We start from the raw sequence: 19,084 nt of genomic DNA, 5'->3' as shown, positions 1-19,084 counted from the left end.
TCTTCCACGGAGTGTGCAGGGCGGGGGCCGAGGGCTGGTGGGTTGGGGTAATCTCTGGGCTCGCTGCACAGGCTGGCCCTGTGGTCTGGGCCTGGCCATGGTGAGTGGGGCCGGGTGATGTGCCCGGGGCCAGGAGCTGCACGAGGAGGTGGATGGGGCTGGCCCGGGGCCGGGGTCTGCTCAGGAAGGCTCACAGACGCGCCGCTGGCTGACTCTGGGGACTGGCTGACGCTGGAAGGGGCAGTCCCGCCAGGGCCAGCAGGGCCGGTGTGCAGCACCAGAACAAAGCAAAGGCGTGGAGATCACCGCGGGGAGGCAGGCGACCTCGGCCGCACAGGATCTGAAGAGCTGAAGCTCAACACGGAGAACTTCTAACGGGTAACGGGGGCCACTGAAGGCAGGGAGATCCCTGAGAGCGTGGGAGTGAGGGCTCAGCTGCCGGAGGAGGCGCTGCTCGGCCCTGGCGTGGCAGAAAGGTTCGCCGAGGTTGGGGCCGGAGGGCAGGGCACCCGAGGAATTCTCTGGAGAGCAGCCCGAGGGTGCTGCCAGCACCAGGTGAGCCCCACTGGGCATCCTGCTCGCTGGCCAAGCCCTGAGGCCTGCCGGACAGAGAAGGAAGAGGAGGATCTTGGACCCCACGGGAAGGCCTTGTCCCAGACCCTGCAGCGCCCTCTACTGACAAGGCTGACCTCACCAGCTGCAAAGGGGCTGACAGGGCCCAGCTCCAGCAGGGCAGCGCGGACTGCAAAGGGTGCACCTGGAACTGAGTGGCACTAAATCTGTAGGTGGCACAGAATCCAAAAGGCTCAGGGGCAGAAGGCTGGGTGAACAGATCACATGTGACCTGCAAGCCACCCACATGGTCACATATCACGTGTGACTTGCACTGCCTGCATAGGGTCACATATCACGTGTGACCTGCACTGCCCCCCACGATGGTCACATATCACGTGTGACCTGCACTGCCCCCCACCATGGTCACATATGACCTGCACCGCCCCCCACCATGGTCATATATCACGTGTGACCTGTGTTGTCTGCACATGGTCACATATCACGTGTGACCTGCACTGCCCCCCACCATGGTCACATATGACCTACACTGCCTGCACATGGTCACATATCACGTGTGACCTGCAGTTTGCTCTTGTCCTCTTGCAGGCAAAGCGTGAGACATGTGTTTAGGCAGCTGGATTATTCTAGGGGAACCCTTTAGGCTGTAAACCTGCGTCTCTGCTGAAAGACTAGAGCTTTGAGAGGCAGCTCCCCCCGTCTGCGGCTTTGCTTTCTGTAAAGGACCCCTGGTCCCCATGTCACCACCTGTGTGAACCAGGGATTGGTGGGCAGCAGACCTGCAGAAAGCACTCATAGGACCCCTGGTCACACCCAGCGCCCACTGTGCACCCGGCCCTTGTGTACCAACCACAGAAGAGGGATGAGGTTTGTCCCTCCCGTCCATCCCTCCTGCTCCAGCACATCCTTGAGGGAGCTCAGGCCAACCCACAGATGCCCCACAGACAGACAGTCACCAGGGACAGCTGAAGCTCTTTATGGAGAATCAGGAAGGTGGGGTGGACGAGGGGGAAGGGCAGTGGGGGGAGCCAGCTGGGCCCAGGTGGGCCACCCTCCATGTCCCCCAGGCCAGAGGTCCTGCTGGTGCCACCCGGGGATGCTGCAGAGCATGGTGTCCCTGCCCTGGGAACAAGAGGAGGTCAGTGAGCCCAGGGGGTGGGCCAAGGGAGGACTGCAGTAGTGGGGCTCCATCCGCGAGGCCAGAGCAGGTTGCCCAGAGCTCCTCTTCTGTGTGGGAGGAGGGACGGTGACTTCAGGCCAGTGGAGGGCAGGGAAGGACAGGATGCTGTGTGGCTCTGGCTCCGCCCACACCTGGGCAGGGGACCTTGGGCAGTCTCTGACCTGTCAGCTCCCTACATCACACAGCACGAGGGACCAGGGATTCTGAAGTCCCCAGGCATGGCTGCCACACCTTCAAAGCAACTCATGGGGCACATGGTGTCACCACTGAGGGCCAGAGAGGTGCTGAGGGACTTCCCACCTTCTGGCAAGCACTCTGGGGGGTTGGGGGAGAGGGCCACGGTCTCCACCAGCGGCCCCACCCAGGAGCGGTCACCATGGCGGGTTCCCTCACTGCCCAGATGACATCCTAGAGAAACCTGAAGACAACACCCGAGGACTGGCCACGCCTGGGGCAGAGCACACCTGCCCGGCCAGGTGGTGGCTCTCCTGTCCACCTAGAAGCAGGGGTGGTGTCCCCTGAAGTCCCATCACTCCACCCCCAGGACTGGGAGGTCCTCCTAACCCCCGAAACTGGTCTCTTACCCTAATCACTCCCTGGAGAGCAGGCTTCTGTGGAAGAAAGAAAAACACGATTCAGAAGAGCCTGGGATTCCATCGGGACCCAGGGCCCCGCCCTCGGCCAGCACTTCCCACCACCCCTCAAAGGACAAAGCCAGGATCCATGCAGCTCGCTCTTGTAACCGTCCTTGGCTGGAGCTCCTGGGGCGGGGAGAGCCCTGCAGAGCCCTCTCCCTACCCCTTTGCTTGGGGATGAAGATGCTGTCTGCGTTGAGGCCTCTGGCTGCTGCGACCTGCTCAAACTCCTGCAGGGCGTCTACGTTGACTTCAGGGTACCTGCCTGTAGGAGAGGCCAAGGGAGACAGGACTGTGGGGGCAGAGCTGGGAGCTGCTGGCATCTCCTTCCCAGCCTGGAGGACTGACCAGCGCAGTGCTGGGGAGGGAGACCTCAACGTGGAGGCTGGACCCAGAGGCCTGGGGCTGGGGCAGAGCCCAGATAGGAGAGGAGGACCAGGCAGGGGGTGTGAGCATCCACAGGGCGCCCAGGGCAGCCGACCCAGAAGGCCCAGAGCTGCTCTCCCTAAAGCCACCCAGCCTCTCCCGGGGCAGGACAGGGAGTGGCAGGACCAACTCTGCCCTGGAGGAGCTCCCCCAGGCTCAGGCACAGCCCTGCTGTCCACTGCTCTGTGTTCCCATGCACCTGGCTGTGGGGGAGCTGGGGGACGCCAGGCCTTGTCTTCAAGTCAGATTGGACTGACACCCAGTGTCTGCTCCGAGTTGGACTTCCCACGCAGGCTCCCCATCCACGTCCTTCCCTGACCCCTGCTGGACTCCCCACAGGTACCCACAAATGGCCCTGCCAGGTTTCCCCAATGAGTCCTCGACTCATCCTGTCACATTCATGACACTGGTGGCCCTGCGCCCACAGCACCTCCTCCTTCCTGCGTTCCCATGCAGGGACGGGCCATCCCCAGTCCTGAGCTCTGAGGTGGGACTCGGGCTTCCTCTAGGAAACCCATCATCTGGACAAGGTAGCCAGGTCCTTGGATCCTGGTGGCTCCTCCTAGGGGAGGGGCAGGGGGCACAGGGAGAAAGGAGAGGGACCAAGGCTGGAGCCACCAGACACTGTGACTCACCCACAAGCTTTGCCATTCGGATCTGCTGCCCGTGCATGTCCCCCTCACAGTAGAGGATGTAGTGGTCCTCGTCCTGGGACTTAAGGACCTGCACCACATGCTTGCCCCCATCTGCAGAGGGACAATGGACGAGTTGGGGAGTGGCCCTGATCCTCCACTGAAGACCCAGGATGGCTGACTCCAGCCCACAACACCCCTCAGTAACTCCCCCTCTCCCCTCCCAGGCTCCCTGACCTGGGTCCCCACCTGGCCTGGCCCCAGGCCTTGGGGCCACTTCCCAGGAGCCCAACGCACCCAAGAGATGGCACATGTCAAGCTGGTGAGTCACAGGGAGGTCTGGGGCATGAGACTGGCAGAGGTTGGAGCTGGGGCAGCACAATCCACCCTCAACCCCAGCCAAGTACAGTCCTGGCCCTGACCAATGCCAGGGGTCAGCTGTGGCCAAAGAGGGAGCCCTGGGCAGAGACCCGCCGGCCTCATCCACCAGCCTCAGCAACACTGGGGTCGGGAGTTGGACTCTGTGGGGTGGAGGCTGGGTATGTAGGAGGGCCAAAAAGGAGAGCCTCAGGCCCAAGGCCACCCTGAGAAGCTGCCGGCTGGCCCCTCGTGCCCATGGGTGGCCGGAGCTGCCCTGAACGGGCCCAGCACTCACGGGCTGTGTATCTGCCCGGCTCGGCGGTCTTCTCCAGCACAGTGCTGATCTCGCGACACTGGCCTCCGATCCTGGAGGACAGAAGCTCCGTGGGCAAGGCCTCCCTGCTCAGGGCAGCCACGGGGCCTGGCCTGGCAGGAGGGCCGCAGACAGGCCCAGGAGCAGCAGGCCTCTCCACACAGGAAGTGAGGTGTGTTCACAGACGCTGAGCACCCTGAACTGGTCCAGGCACCAGTGGCCCTCTGTGTCCCACGAAGAGCCTTTGGGCCCACAGTGGCCAGAACTCTGTGTCCTCCGACCCCCTCACTGGCTGCCAGGGGATGTCAGGCTGCCTGGGAGGAACCCCCTGGCAGAGTCGCCATAAGGCTCCAGGTGCTGGGTGCTGAGGGCCGAGTAGGCCCCCGGCATGGTCTGCACCCCACCCAGCCCTGCTGTCCTCCGTGGAAAGGGAGGACCATGCGGCCCGCAGACACTCACAGGACGGTGAAGGTGACTTCCAGGTGGCCCCCTGCCAGGGTCTTGATGGTCATGGGGGTCACAGACACAGACTCCAGCTTCTTCCAGGGAATCTCCTTGTCTGCTGCCGTGGCCTTCAGGTACCACGTGCCTGACGCCTGCAGAAGGCACCTGACCATCAGGGCTCAGGCCCACCTCCAGGGCCTCCCCTCCTCAGCTACCCTGGACTCTATGCTCCAAGGACCGGGGACCTGGAGCATCCTCTGCCCCTACCCCACCCGAGCTCACCCCCACTCCCACCAGGCCCCCCGAGAGCCGGATCCCAGCTCCCACAGCTTGGCCAGGACCCAGGCGCTGGCTCCCAGGGCAGATGTGTCCCCTGCTTCCACCAGCCCTCTGCAGCCCCATCTGGCCCAGAACCCCCCTGCGCCGTGTGATGTCTCCTTGGGGCAGGGGTTCAAGGCCTGGTGTCGATACGAGGGTCTCCTTCATGGGGGAGGGATGGGGTCTGCACCCAGCCATCTTGGCCCTCCCTGCCCCCGCAGCCCTCCGCCCATCTGAGCCTCACATCCTGGGTCTCCTCATCCCCGACTGGGAGCGTCTGGGCCCGCAAGGCAGCGAGGAGGCTGAGGCCCAGGGTCAGGAGCAGGGTCTTCATGCCGGGGTCTGTGCTCGCGGCTGCTGGGCGCGGGCTCTCTGGGCTGGAGTGGCTGTGCTGCTTCCTCACTCCCCGCCCTTTATACTGCTCGGGGCAGGCCCCCGGGGAACTTGGCACAGAGCACCCACCAGTCCTTTCCTGGCCACTGAGCGTGGCTGCTCTGCAGTGGAGCAGATGAAATGTCACTATTGTTGGAAGTTGCTGAGTAACAGTGTGTCCGTTCCCCAGGGCATCATCAGGACAGGGCCGCTGTCCAGGGGAACCACTCGCACATTTCACCTGGCAGAAAATGAGCCGGATGGAGGGTGCAGCCCCCGTGTACAGAGCCCCGAGGGTGTGTGCGGTGGCAGCAGAACCCTGGGGCCCTCCCCTCATGGCATTCCCTGGCTGACACAGGGGGGACTCAGTGAGCCCTGGGCTCTGGTCTTGGTGACCTTCCCGCATCCACGACAGGTCACTTCACCTCAGATTCATCTTGCAAAAGGAGGGACCCTGGCCAGGCACAGTGGCCACCCCTGTAATCCCAGCTCCTGGGGAGGCTGAGGCAGGAGGCTCTCACCTTCAAGACCAGCCGAGGCAACTTAGCCAGACCCTGTCTCCAAAGAAAGAAAGGAGAAGGGCTGGTGATGTAGCCCAGTGGTAGAGCCCCTGGGTTCAGCCCTCAACCCTGAAGAGGAGCAAACCAAGCGGGACCTGCAGTGTGGACAGGACGTCAGTGTGTGCACAGAAGCTGAGATCCCTGAGCACTGTGTGCACCAGGACCCGCTCCACGTCAGAACAGCCGAGGGTCAGACACACGCAGGCACAGCCACGGACCCAGGTCACAGTGGCAAGGACAGCACCAAGTCGGTCCTACAGGGTGATGTGACGCACACTCGGGGATCACGGAACAGCTGCGGAGGCCCGAGGAGTGGAGCCAGAGAAGGCCGGTGCTCCCTGGCCAGCCTCTGCCATCGACAGTGGGGTTTGGTTTGTCCTAGAGCTGAACCCTCGGGTCAGTGTCCAGGAGAGAGTCCAGGAACAGCCGGAGACAGAACTGGAGATGCAGAAACATTTGTGGGGGGAAACATGGAAAAATGGGATCTCTCACCTTCACGGGGGAGAGGGGAGTCCAGCTCCTGACCTCAGGCCACGCACAGCCACTCCGGGGAGTGTAAAGGCTTAAAATATGAAAAGCACATTAAACAGCCTGTGGAAGCCAACACGGGTGGTGTCCCTGTGACCCTGCGGTTGGTCCTCAAGTCGGTCAAGCTGCGTCTCTTCAGAGGGGAGAAGCAGCTCCAGCCTCCGCGAGGGAAGCAGGGAGGTGGCGCAGTCTTGCCCCGAGGCGGGGACACGCCACACCTGACCAGTGCTGAGGGGACCAGGCGCCCAGAGGTCCTCATCCGTGCAGCTCCCTAGGGGGCAAACATGAGGACGCCCCTGGACCCCACGCTCTGCAGAACCTTCTGACCCCCAAATCTTCCTGCCTCCCGCCCACGCACGAGCACGCAGCCGGCAGTCCTAGGTGATGGGTGGTTCTGCAGAACTGGCCATCGTGTCTCTTTCCACGGTGTGGGCAGGGCTGTGGGGACACGGGGGGGTAGAAGGGGGACCACAGAGTGCAGCACCCATGGAGGTGAGCAGGTGGGCAGGAAGGAGAGGCCACAGGAGCTTCAGGGTGGACATCCAGGGCTCTTGCCCGTGTCCATCCCGCCACCTCCCAGGCGAGCCAGGCAAGGGGCCAAGTGGAGCTGGCGTGAGCACAGCCCTCTGCCAACCCGGGGCTCGCTTTCCAAGGTCCATCGAGGTTCCAGCTTCACCGTCCAGTCGGTGTCCTGTCCCCACTGAGCGTCCTGTTTCCCAAGTGACCGCAGAGGGCTCCAGGAGCGGCCTGGGTTGGTGCAGTTAGGCCTGCCGGGCCCAGCAGGTCTCTCCATTATGCTCCCCTCCTCTGGGGCCCTCCAGAGCCCAGCACAGTCGCCTCCCAGGCCAGGAAGGGGGGGCCAGCTTGACGCACAGCGTGGGGAGAGCACAGAGCCCCACGTGGTGCTGGGGGCAGCTGTGCCTTGGACAAGGGAAGGAGTGATACGGTGTCACCATCCAGCCCAGAGGGGCCTCTTGGGTCTGGCCGGTCACATCTGTCTGGCATGTCCCTATCACTGGTCCTGGTGCCTCCCTGTGGAGCGACAGCCATGTGGACAGCTCAGGTCTGGCGTCCCCACCACCGGGCTCCTCGTCCACCCAGGCCTGGGCTGGCAAAGCTGGCTGGACGGATGTACCCAGGAGTCACAGGAGGCTGAGGGGAGCGGACCTGCCTTGGCCACGAAGCCCGGGTGCACCTGGAGGCCGGACGCCCTTGTGTGCAGAGGGGCTGCGTCCGGGGCACGGCTGTGTTTGCACTCAGGCTCCCTCTTCTCCGTTCCCTCCAAGGCCCTGGCCTATCCGAACAGCGATGCTTTGAGTGAGAGCTGACCTGTGTGGCCGTCACACAGGCAGGAACGTGCCTGCAGGCTCCTGGCCCAGTGTCCTCCCCAGCCAGGTTGCTGCATGTGGAAGTGGCCTCTGGCGAAGCTTTGCCAGCCTCACCTCCAGGCCACGAGGCATCCCCACGGGCTCCTCCACATCCCCGGTCCAGAGGGCTGGTCCCCCGAGGGGAGGGGTCGGCGTCTGGTGGGCTCAGAGGGGGCAGGCAGAGAAGAGCCAGGCACAGCACCTCCGAGAACCACAGCAGCGGCTCTCTGGGGAAGAGCCCCTCGGAGGACCCCGAGCAGAGACAGGAAGCGCCCAGGTCCTGGTGACCTCACAGCCTGCCCGACCCTGCACTCCAGCCCGGACCGCTGCACGGTCAGCTTGACTGCAGCGGGGAGAGCACAGAGCCCCTGTGGTGCTGGGGCGCTGTCTGTGGACAAGGGACGGAGCGATGTGGCTGTCTCTGGGCAGGGAGAAGCCAGGGGAGATGTGGGGCTCGGAGGGCCCCCCCGCCAGCCTCCGAGGCAGCGCCACTGCTGATTTCCAGCCAGGAGGAACAGGGACCTGGAAGGGCGACAGGATGTGTCCTGAAAACTGCAGCAACTGACCTTTCAAACACCACGGACAGAGCGCGCTTATCTCGCCCGCGTGCCCAAACAATTGTGTGGCGCTCTGGACCCGTGAAGGCCCGGCCTCGGGATCTGCGTCACGCTGGCTCTGGCCAGCTGGGCCCTTCTCAGGGAAGTGGGCTCAGGCAGCTCCCGGCTCTCTGTACCCTGCAGGGCCACGTGCCTGTCTGTCCCGCGGGCTGGGCCCTCTGTGGGCAAGTGAGCAGCTGCTGGCTCAGAGCCCCCAGCACTGGCTGCCAGACAGGGGCCAGGCCACCCAGGGACTTCCGGGGGCAGCTCAAGGCCACTGCCCTCCCTCCTGCAGGCCCCAGGGACCGGCTCCTTGCTCTCCTTGTGTTTTGCCTGGGGAAGGGCAGACGACACCTGAGGAGAAAGTGCCCCAGAACTGGAAGCTCAGCTGTGACCCCAGTGCAGCACTTGGGCTTGAACTCGGCTCAGCCCAGCAGCGGCCATTCTTCAGACCAGGCTGCCTTCGTTCTGGGCTATTTTCAAGTTCTCTCTTCTTCCTCTGCCTCTCTCAGGAGCAGACTCACTCCTGGGGCCCTCTGGTCACCTCCTCTGAGCAGTTCTGCTCCCATACGATGGCCCCCGTCACGCCCGTCCACCTCCCGCGGATCCGTCTGTGGGCCGAGTCCCTTTGCAGGACTGTGCACCATCCGCCCAGTCCAGCTTCAGAACACTACCCCCAGTCCCTGAGCCCATCAGCACTGGGTTCCCAGTCCCACCCCAGCTGGAACCACGGATCTACTTGCCACCCCTACAGAATTCCTGTTCTGCACATTTCACGTGCACGGGATCGTGCAGTGTGTGGCTTGCTGACTGGCTTCCTTCCACGCCTGCGGGGTCTCCAGGCTCGTCTGAGGTTCCGCCACATCCATTGTCATCTCGTCTCAGTTGACAGACACCTAGGTTATTGCCACTTTGGGGCCAATGTGAATACACTGCTGTGAACACTGGTGTCCAGTGTCATGTGGACACGCTTGCCGCCATCTTGGAGACTGCCTAGGCGTGGACTTGCTGGATCATGTAGTGGCTCTATGGTGACATGCTTAGAGAACTGTCAGAGTGGTTTTCACTCCACTTCCACTCCCTCCAGCAAATGTGAGGCTCTCAGTGTCCACATCCTGGACAGCACTGCTGCTGCCCACTGTTTCCACCCGTATGAATGTTTTGGTCCATTTGTCAAAGTTTGGGCTGGGGCTGTGGCTCAGTGGTGCGAGGCCCTGGGTTCAAGCCTCAGCACCACATAAAAATAAAAAAATAAAATAAAGGTATTGTGTCCAACTACAACTAAAAGATAAATATTTAAAAAAATTGTAAAAAGAAAAACTTAACTAGGGGATTCTCCTAGCACTGAGTTGAAACAATGTTGCCCATCTGCGGTGTTACTCTGGAGCAGGAGGAATTCTTGGTGCTGCCATCCCTGCTAACCCCAGGACACACCCGTCCGTGTTGCAAAGTGGACCTGAGCCCCATGGGGCACTCCCGGAGGGTGAGGATGACTGGGAGCCACAGTGAGGGCACAGGCAGGGGCCACTGAATATCTGCTGAACGTGTGAGTGGGTGGATGACCGCGAGGATGGGGACGGGCAGGCCCCTGAGGAACGGGTGAGGGAGTGGGGCCCCAGGATCCCAGCACAGGCTGAGCTGTCATGCAAGGTGCTGTTGTCCTGGGCCTTCCTCGCTCCTCAGATTACGCTGAATCTCCTGGGACCTGGCAGCAGGAGGGGCCACCTGAGGAGGGATGGTGGCAAGTGGTTCTATTTTGGGGGCAGCAAGAGTCATTTCTTAGGCTCCCTCTCCTGCTCCAGGAAATCAGGCTGAGATGCCACCAGCTGCCCGGTGCACAGGCCCCAGGGGCAAGATCCCATTGTCAGTCGACAGACAGAAGAGCACTGCAACCCGCCACAGGGAGCCTGCTAAGGACACAGAAAGAGCTGCGAGGCAGATCCTACCCACCCAGCCTCAGTGGAGGCCACAGCCCCAGCCTCCTGGGAGCTAGCCTGGATCCAGGTGCCCAGAGACTGACATCAACTGTGTGTAGCTGTGGCGGTGGTGGGGAGTACGGTCACACAGCCAGTGACAACTAGTGCAGCCCCGGGCTCAGGGTGTCCCTGCTCTGCCCCTGCTGTCAGCCCAGGCCCACTCACAGATAGTTCTTCCTGATACTGTCCAGCATCTGCAGAAGGAACGTGCCCAGGTGGGGATCACTGGGAATGCCAAGCCAGGCCCAGGGTCCTGCCCCGAAGCCTTCTCAGCCTGACCCCATCTGCCTCTGGTCATCTCCCAGGTTGGCATGTGGCAGATCCCCAAGCTTATGTGACCCCTGAACACTCCCTCCACACCTAAGAACTCTGCCAGGTCCTGGGTCTGGGGGCTCCGGCTCCTTCCCCACAATGCCAGCTGGTTGGTCTTGGTTCTGCCTGGGTCCGGAAGAGGCCACATCTAATGGGGCATTTCAGGCTCAGGGAGAGAGAGGGCTGGGGGAGTCACTGTCCCCTCAGCCCCTCCCTCACCCAGGCCCTCTGGAGCCCCATTGGCTCCCATCACCTGAGGGCAGCGCCTGGGCTCTTCCTGAGCAGCCCCACCATCACGGCTGCTGTCCTCAACACCCACCTCAAGTGGCTGGGCTCAGTGGTGTCAGCTGTCCACTGAGTGTCCCCTTCTGCTGGGGCCACCCTGTTCCTGGTATCCCCAGACCTGGAAACACAGCAGCTCCCAGCACAAGCTCCTGCCTGTCCTCATAGGCCCGGGTCCAGTAGAGACCTGCGCTCCGAGTCACGTTCTGCTCAAACGTAACTTTATTTTTGCTGCCAGCTGCTATGCTCAGCCTGTCCCAGGCAGAACTTCCCAGGGACTTGTGCCACATCACAGTGCAAAATGGCCCCTGAAGCCAGGCTGCCAGGGAAAGCAGCCCACCAGGGGGATTCTGATTGAGAACTGAACTGGTCTCTGAACCTTCCTGACACCCCGTGTCAAGGTGGAAGCCAGGACTTCTCAGGGGCCAGGGAGAACCTGGTTTTCCAGCAGTCAAGGTATCAGCTTCAGGTCCTAACCAGGCCACTGGGGACATGCGGTCTGCCCTGCATGTCTGCCCCACGAAGATGCAGCCAAGTCTCAGCCCGGGGATGGTTGGGGCTATTGAGTGCTGTTACTAACAAGAGCCTAGGACAGAGAATGCAAGGGACTTCCAGCTCAGACCAGGTCTCATGGTCACTCGGGATGAGGATCGTGGCCTGTCACAGGGAATGGCTCACATCCACTCTGGGAGGAGAGTCAGCTGCCCCATGGCCCTCTGCCCGCTTGGGGCTCTGCAATCGATGCAGGGCCTCCACCTGCCGCCGTTTCTCCTTGGCCCGGGTAATGACCGTGCGGAAGAGCCTGCAGAAGAGCTGGACAGACGGTGGGGAGTCGTCGTTGCCAGGCACGGGGTAGGTGATGAGGCAGGGGTTGCAGTTGGTGTCGACAACACCGACTGTGGGGATGTTCATCTTGGCTGCGTCCCTTACAGCCACGTGGGGCTCGAAGACGTTGTTGAGTGTGTGCAGGAAGATGATGAGGTCAGGCAGGCGGACCGTGGGGCCGAAGAGGAGCGGGGCATTGGTCAGCAGGCCACCCTTGAAGTAGCGGGTGTGGGCATACTCGCCGCAGTCCCGGGCTGTGTTCTCGATCAGGTGTGTGAACTGCCGGTTGCGGCTCACGAACAGAATGATGCCCTTTCGGTAGGCCACGTGGGCAGTAAAATTCAAGGCTAGCTGGAGGTGCGAAGCTGTCTGTTCCAGGTCGATGATGTCCTGGTCCAGGCGGCTCCCGAAGATGTAGGGCTCCATAAACCTGCCACAGACCCCATCAATGGTCAAAGGTCAACCCTGCGCTCCTGCCTGGGCACCTGGGCTGGGAGGCACAAACCGCATCTACTTCCCTTGTGGAACTCTGTCCAATGATTGACAGGTCGGGGCTCAGGGCTGCAGAGGCCCCTCAGGAGCCTCGGCATGTTACTACCAATCCCACCCTCCGCCTCTTTCCACACGGAGCTGGGTAGGATGGACCCAAGTGAAGGTTTGGATGTTCTATAGTCAAACATCTGACCAGTTCCTGCTCATCTCCACAGCCTTGGAGGCCCTGCTCCATCCAACACTGGCTGGAGGCCCTTAACCTCCCTGGCCTACCTTGGAACCTGAGAGCCTTCACCAGCCAGCAGGACTGACCCAAGGTTGCAGGCTCCCTCCAAGACACACAGGAGAGTTTAAGTGCCCTCAGGGGGCTTGGGGAATCCCACCAGTAGCAGCCAGGCCCCAGTCCAGGTCAGGATGGCCCTGGGCCCTCCTGGGAACCACCGACACCCTGGCCAGGCGCTTCAGCTACCTGTGTCGACAGCCAGCTTTGTGTCCCAGATGCACGCGGGCATCGAAGAGGCTTTTCACTGAAAACAGCTCCTTGACGTTGAAGAAGTCAGAGTGTCTGAGGGGCTCCTCCAGGATCTTGCGGTGGGTCTCTAGGGCAGGGAGGGCAGGAAGCTGTGGTTTCCCACTGGACCCACCCAGCAACCAGGGATCCCTGAGTGGAGGCCACAGGGCTGGGGGGTTCTGGGAGAAGCCCAGCAGCCAAGATGCACCAAGCCCCAGGAGAGACCCCAGGAAGCCATAGTGGCCTTCACAGCAAACAGAGCTGGACCCAGGTTCTGAAGGAGACCCAGCTTGTGGGTAAGCCGGGTCACTACCATCCCGTGTCTGGGGTCCCTGTGGCCCTCCCAGCCACCAGACCTGGCAGACAGACTCAGGTCCGTCGCCAGAAATTCCCCTGCATGAGCCCAGCAAGGCGGACGGCCTGGTGCCCAGGGGTCCCCGGGCCACGTGACCAGCACAGGCTCCGAGCCTCAAGCCGCTCCCTCCGTCCGGCCAGCGGTGGTCGCGCGCGGCTGCAGGAGCGGCTGGAGCCAGCGCGAGCCGCAGGGCGCCACGCCTCGGCGCCTCCCCGCCGCCCTCCGGGGCTCGTTACCGCTGTCCTCGGGCTCGCTGGCCGCGGGGGCCGGGATGCCCGCGAGCGTCCTGCCGGGGCCGGCCGTCTGCAGCCATCCGGGCCAGCGCCTGCCGGGCCGCGCACCTGCGGAGAGAGAGCCTGCTGACGCCGCGCCCTCAAGCCCCAAGCCCGGTCCCCGCCGGGCGCGGCCACTCACCCGCGCGGAGCAATCGGGGCAGCGCGGACGCCATGGCGGCGAGCTCGTGGGCGGACGAGCGGACGGGCGGACGGCCCGCCTCCCTCGCCGCGCGGGGCCGCAGCGCCGCCTGCAGGCCGGGAGGACCCGCCACCGCCCGCCCGCAGACAGACCTCTGGGAGGCGCGCTGCCCCGAGTCCCAGCGGAGGCCGAGTCTGCGCGGGCGTGCTTGGCGGGGTGGGGAGCAGGGTGGCGTGGGGGTTCCTGCGCCCCCACCCCTGTGGATAAGGCGTAGGGAACCGGTCCCTGGCCCTGCTGCTCGACCCCTCCCTGCAAAAGTGCAGGGCAGAGGACTGGGGTGCAGCTCAGTGGAAGAACTTGCCTAGCGTGCATAAGCACGGGGTTCACCCTCAAAAAAAAAAAAAAAAAAAGGTAACAGTGCAGGCCGATGAGGCCCACATCTCTCGTGGGACCCCTTGGGCGATGCGGACCCTCAACCTCTGCTCCAAGTCCAGAGCAACCTCTTGTTCTCCAAGATCGTGTTTAATATTTAAACAATATGTGATTCTGTGAACTTAGAAAAGTCTTGGGTCTAAGTTTGGGTAGTTGGGGCGCGGGCTCACCGGATTACCCGGGTCAAGGAGCACCCCTGGTGTGTACAGTAAGCACCAAATTGTTGCTTGCCACGTGAGCGTTCAGCACTCAGACCCCATCAATTTGCTGGTGAAGTCCCAGGGCCTGTGGTTTCATCCAAAGCGCTTGCTGCTGCATTTGGGGAGAATACCGCGATGCTCCGGAGAGTCCCAGGAAGACACCCAGAGCCCTGCCCCCGCAGCGGGCTGAAGGCTTAGGGCGTCTCTGAGGACGGTCCGAGCGGGATTCCTCCCCGTCGTGGATCCGTCCGGTCCTCGATCATTCGCCCAGGGAACGTTCCAGACCTGCCTGCCCAGGGGCCATGGCTCTTCCTGCGGCGCTTTTAAGGACTGGACGTCCGGGTCAGGTGACACCGTCGCCTAGCAACAGGACGCTGCACCCGCTGCCTGGGCTTCTCCTGCCCAAAGCCGGTTTCTGCTAGAGGCCAAATGTCGGAGTGCGCAGAGCCCGCTGAGCCGAAGGCCGCGACGCCCCCGGAGAAGACCAGCGACTACTATCGCGTGAGCCCCCACCTGCCGGTCAGGTTCAACAACCCGGGGTGGTTTCGCGGCTACGGGTAAGGAAGCAGGGCTGGTCCGGGTCCTCCGTACAGGCACAGGGAGAGGCCCTGCCTCGGATGCACGTGCGGTGCCACAGCTGGTTCTGGGGCTGCGCTCAGGTAGTCCTGGATGAGAAACCCCCTCCCCAAAGACCCTCAACTTCCTGCTACGGAAGTCAAAAGGAGCCTGAGCTCGGCCTGAGCCTGCTATCATTACCAGCAGTGAGCTCCTCAAACTCCCCCACCACCGGTCAGTACGTGGGGGATTGTGGGGGATTGTGGAGACCCTGCGGAAAGAAAAAACTCATTCTGGTTCCAGTTCCACAGTCTTGTGCCCCGGGGTCTCCTCTCCTCCCCTCCTGCAACTGTAAGATGTCAGCTCTGCTGTGGGGACTGTCCCGGGGCCCTGAGGCTCAAGGACATAACTGGAATCTGAATTGCCGCAGGGGAGGTGAGGCACCCTCTGCCCCCACAGTTTCCTGTGCCCCATTCTCGGTGGAGACCACTGCCACCTAGAGACAACTCTCCCAGGCCTCTAGTGTGGAGTTCACTGAAGCCTACAGTAGGCAGGTGGTGTTCCCTGGCCACGTTCCTTCTTCTGCACCTGGGCATCTTGAGAGTGGACCTGCAGCCAGGGACCCCCGGGAGGCAGGGTCTGATGCTGACCTGTGGCTCCCAGCAGGGTAACGAACCTACCCAACCAGTAACAGTTCTACCAAGGTCTACCAGGGTTGAGGACTGGCACTTGCTGGTGGAGTGCTCTTTAGGAGTTGGAAGGAGTAGGGATTGTGGCCAGCAGAGGAGGTCAGAGAGGCAGGCCTATCAGGGCTTCAGCCCTGTGTGTGATGGGGGCCAGTGTTCATGCTGTGTTACTGGCCGGGGCACACTGCTCTCCTTGGGGGCATTGCCAACAAAGCTCTATCAGGCAAATCCTGTAGGGCTGTGGCGTGGGCAGACTTTGAATGAACCAGGGGAACCATATCTGCTCTGCAGGGCCAAGGAGGTGGTCTCCCTGTACAGGACCAGTAACCAGGCTTACGGGAGCAGAGCACCCACTGTGCATGAGATGCCGGTAAGTGGGAAGCAAGTGGCATTTGGGGATGTGTCTATAAGAGGACCAGCCTTCGAAAAGGCAGCACATCGTGAGGGTGAGGGGTAGAGGTGGGGGACCCCGAGGCATCTCAGACCATGTTGGAGCAGGGAGGAATAGAAAGAGGTGAGCGGATGGACTCACGAGAAAAATGTCTTCAAAAACGGGAGGAGTGCAGGGTGTGCTTCTTCATTGTCCTTGTCCCTGTGGATAAAACCACGCGTGCAGGTGCCATCACAGGTGCACACAGCCATTTCCCCTAGGCGGTCAGTTCTGAGGCAGGTGGCTGAAGAACTCCTTTCTCTCTGGTCTTAAACTTTGTGTGAAGCCCTCACCTGTGACCGAGAGGCAGCCCTGGCCAAGAGCCGTGGCTGCAGGAACTGGGTGCGTGGGCAGGCACAGGGTGGTGCCTCTCTGGGAACTGCCAGCCGGGCCTGTGTAGCACCCTGCATCCCCAGGTCACCAGGGCCACTGTTTGGGGTGAGAATGTCATGGGGCCCCATCCCCATGGTGTTAGAAGGCCTGGGAGTCACTGCTTTAGTGGCGGTGTGAGTAACAGAACTCTTGGGAGAATATCATCTGCCAAAAACGTTTCTGGGACACTTAGGAGTCACCCTCCCAGAATCAAGGACTCTGATGTTCCCCTGGGGCTCAGTCATTTTGATGAAAAAGAGACACATTCAAGGGGGTCCAGATGTTTCAACTTTAAAAAAAATGCTATTTAAAAAAATGCTCCTCTCGTAAATTGTGTGAGTTCTGCGTCCACCGGTGCCACCCGGCCATGGGTTATGGAGCACCAGGGGATCAGAGACAAGTTTCTGCTTTTTGTGGTGCTGGGGATCCAACCCAGGGCCTTGGGCATGCAAGGCAAGGACTCTACCAGCTGGGCTGTGTCCCAGCCCCCAGGGTGAGTTTTGAGGGAGGTCTTCCCACTTCTCCACACGGGCGGTCTAGCCCGTTTTTCACCTTCTTGACAAAATGTGGAGGCTGGACTCCTTGAGCAGCTGGTGTTCACCTTCCTTGTCGGGGCAGAAATGAAGGTGCTTCCATCTTTCTAAACTGCAGGGAAGGGATTTATTGTGACAGGGATGGTGGATACGTGTGTCACACCCACAGAAGGGTCTGGAGAGGGAGCCTGAGGTACACTGCGGACTTTGGTTGATGACAAAGTATCAATTCTGGCTCACTCTACAGATGTGCCACAGTGAGGGGATGTTCCCAGGTTAGCTGTGCTTTGCCGTGGCCAACATGACCTGCAGGACAACTTAGAGGAACAAAAGTTGATTTTAGCTTATGGTTTCAGAGGTTCGGTCCATGGTTGGCCAGCTCCATGGCTCTGGGCCTGAGACAGAAAATCATGGTGGAAGGAAGTGCCAAAGGAGAGCTGGTCGGCTCACGGCAGCCGGGAAGCAGAGAGGAGTCAGGAGAAAACACAGTTCCTAGGGACCCACCCCAGCGACCTATTTCCTGTCACCTCACCCCATTCCCACCTGGAAGTGCATTCAATCTATGAATCCATGGAATGGATTAATCCACTAGGTCACAGCTCTCATGATCCCAGAATGTCACCGTGGAACATCCCTGCATTGTCTAACGTGAACTTTTGGGGGAACCTTGTGTCCAACTCATAGCAAGGGGGAACTGTGTGTACTGGTGGGAGGCAATTTGGCAACTCCCTGTAGTTTCAGCTCAGCTTTCTGGAGATCTAAATCTTCTCTTTTAAAGTCTTTAAAAAATGTACAGAAGCTTCTTGCACTTGCTTCCTGCCAAGGAGTCAAAACATGGACGGTGAAGGATGGTCACCTATCTAGGGTATGACACCGAGTGGAGAGGTCTCAGGGCCACCGGATGATGCCATCCTGCCCCTGGGCAAGAGCTCAGTGCACCGTGGCCTTGGTGGGCGCCCCTCCCACCTGGTGGTTGGGGGTGTGGGCACTGGACAGTTTTAGAGCTCTGCAGATGGTTTTGATTCAGTTTGTGTGAATTCCCCAGAATCCATGTGTTAAAGGATGGTCGCAGGTGCACTGCTGGAGAGGGCAGAACCGTTAGGAGGTGGGGCCCTACCGGAGACCTTCAGATCCCTGGAGGGGGGCCTCTGAAAAGGGTCCCCTCTCCTGCTTCCTGGCTCCTGATGTGAGCAGCTTGTTCCGCCCATGCTCCTGACCATCAACATCCTGCACCCCCACCAGAGGCCCAAAGCAATGGGTCTGCCTCGTCATGGACTGGAATTCCAGAAAAGTGAGCTGGAATAATCCTTTTCTCTTTCTAAGTTAATCATCTCATGTATTTTGTTAGTACATCACAAAACCGACCAATACACCTACTGACAGACATTATTTTATTCCACAGAACACTGAGGCTCAGAGAGGCCCAGTAACTTGTGCAGCACAGCACAGCTGGGCAAAGCCGACCCGAGGGCCAATCCAGACTTTTTAATGCTCATAGTCACACACAGGTGTGAAAATACCTCAGTGAGGTGGCCCCATATCTTATTCTTCCTTCTAGGTGATGGTGAAAGAAATCTCAGATAACAAGTGCCCCAGACACCAGGCATAAATCACGGTGCTCAGAGCCCCACCTTGGCCTCTCAGCTTCTGAGGGATGGAGATGGCATTTTTCTTTCAAATTCTTCTTCCAGAATTACCTGCCTGCCTGCTCTGGAGGACAACTGGGGGCATTAATCCTCACGTTCTCTTCTCTCTCCCAGAAGGTATTTTATCCATGTTCCACGAAGTTCTCCAGACACATTTTAGCGAGTGAGAAGTTCCAGCACAGTGCTTTCAACGTCTGCATGGAGAAGAGCCTGGTGACGGGCCCCGACAACTACATCACCCACTGCGACCGGCTCAACTTCCACCCCAGTTACAATGTTAGGAAGCCGTCCATCTGTGACTGAGGGGGCCCAATGCCCCTGCCTTCCCATCTGGCCGCTGCCCCCTGGAGCATGGTGCTCCCTGATCTTTGACAGTTTGCCCAACTATGAAGGTGCAGATTTCACTGTTTTCTCTGAAAATATTTTTCCTTTCTGGAATAGAAAAACGTGCAATAGGCTTGGTGCTGTTTTTTTCTATTTTACGTCTAAACACACACAGAAAAACTGTATGTCTTGGCTTCCCATGAAAATGCTGCCCCGGCCTGTTTCCAGCTCTTCTGACGTCTGTGATGAAGGTGCAGGCTGCGGGTGTCCTGGGGCCCTATCTGTCTTGAAGGCTGGGAAGGCTTGGGCAGCCCACTGGTGTCTTCTGGGGCGGGGCGGCGGGGGGCACCGTTACACACATTACCAGCTGGGCCCCCACGGCATGGCCCTGGGGAGCGTGGGCTGGCCCTCCCTGGGTGTGGCGTAGACGGGACC

At 60.8% G+C, this 19,084-nt stretch overlaps 3 protein-coding genes across 4 annotated transcripts; 1 reads left to right on the top strand and 2 right to left on the bottom strand.

Annotated features, from left to right (window-relative positions):
• Positions 1–1,533: 1,533 nt before the first annotated feature.
• On the bottom strand, positions 1,534–5,990 carry LOC139701636 (von Ebner gland protein 1-like). 2 transcript variants are annotated; one of them, XM_071601146.1, is made up of 7 exons: positions 5,126–5,988; positions 4,579–4,715; positions 4,102–4,172; positions 3,450–3,560; positions 2,552–2,653; positions 2,338–2,364; positions 1,534–1,695 (listed from the first exon to the last, which is right to left on the bottom strand). In XM_071601146.1, the coding sequence occupies exons 1-6, from the start codon at positions 5,657–5,659 to the stop codon at positions 2,339–2,341; spliced, it is 981 nt and encodes a 326-aa protein (XP_071457247.1). In that variant the 5' UTR covers positions 5,660–5,988; the 3' UTR covers positions 1,534–1,695; position 2,338. The 2 variants fall into 2 exon arrangements, with proteins under 2 accessions (XP_071457247.1, XP_071457246.1); XM_071601145.1 differs by having other exon boundaries at positions 2,338–2,653; positions 5,126–5,990.
• A 5,088-nt stretch (positions 5,991–11,078) lies between these two features.
• Mrps2 (mitochondrial ribosomal protein S2) lies at positions 11,079–13,545 on the bottom strand. Its single transcript, XM_027936395.2, has 4 exons — positions 13,472–13,545; positions 13,294–13,398; positions 12,661–12,790; positions 11,079–12,129 (listed from the first exon to the last, which is right to left on the bottom strand). The coding sequence occupies exons 1-4, from the start codon at positions 13,503–13,505 to the stop codon at positions 11,535–11,537; spliced, it is 864 nt and encodes a 287-aa protein (XP_027792196.1). The 5' UTR covers positions 13,506–13,545; the 3' UTR covers positions 11,079–11,534.
• An 848-nt stretch (positions 13,546–14,393) lies between these two features.
• Pierce1 (piercer of microtubule wall 1) lies at positions 14,394–18,813 on the top strand. The gene is made up of 3 exons (XM_027945350.3): positions 14,394–14,660; positions 15,636–15,714; positions 18,440–18,813. Exons 1-3 carry the CDS (start codon positions 14,533–14,535, stop codon positions 18,626–18,628), a joined length of 396 nt encoding a protein of 131 aa, XP_027801151.2. The 5' UTR covers positions 14,394–14,532; the 3' UTR covers positions 18,629–18,813.
• Positions 18,814–19,084: the final 271 nt, after the last annotated feature.

This window comes from Marmota flaviventris, chromosome 13, assembly GCF_047511675.1.
Source record: "Marmota flaviventris isolate mMarFla1 chromosome 13, mMarFla1.hap1, whole genome shotgun sequence".
Taxonomy (NCBI): Eukaryota; Metazoa; Chordata; class Mammalia; order Rodentia; family Sciuridae; genus Marmota; species Marmota flaviventris.
Note: the sequence above shows the minus strand (reverse complement) of the source record. Positions and strands in the feature narration are given on the sequence as shown.

Coding starts and splice junctions, on each gene's coding strand:
- LOC139701636 (XM_071601145.1), bottom strand. CDS start 5,659: ATGCGGGAAGGTCACCAAGACCAGAGCCCAGGGCTCACTGAGTCCCCC. Junction 4,716..5,125: donor GGGATGAGGAGACCCAGGAT/GTGAGGCTCAGA, acceptor TGCCTTCTGCAG/GCGTCAGGCACGTGGTACCT. Junction 3,561..4,101: donor GCCGGGCAGATACACAGCCC/GTGAGTGCTGGG, acceptor GTCCCTCTGCAG/ATGGGGGCAAGCATGTGGTG.
- Mrps2 (XM_027936395.2), bottom strand. CDS start 13,505: ATGGCGTCCGCGCTGCCCCGATTGCTCCGCGCGG. Junction 13,399..13,471: donor GCCCCGATTGCTCCGCGCGG/GTGAGTGGCCGC, acceptor CTCTCTCCGCAG/GTGCGCGGCCCGGCAGGCGC. Junction 12,130..12,660: donor AAAGCTGGCTGTCGACACAG/GTAGCTGAAGCG, acceptor GGTCTGTGGCAG/GTTTATGGAGCCCTACATCT.
- Pierce1 (XM_027945350.3), top strand. CDS start 14,533: ATGTCGGAGTGCGCAGAGCCCGCTGAGCCGAAGGCCGCGACGCCCCCG. Junction 14,661..15,635: donor GGGTGGTTTCGCGGCTACGG/GTAAGGAAGCAG, acceptor TCTGCTCTGCAG/GGCCAAGGAGGTGGTCTCCC. Junction 15,715..18,439: donor CCACTGTGCATGAGATGCCG/GTAAGTGGGAAG, acceptor TCTCTCTCCCAG/AAGGTATTTTATCCATGTTC.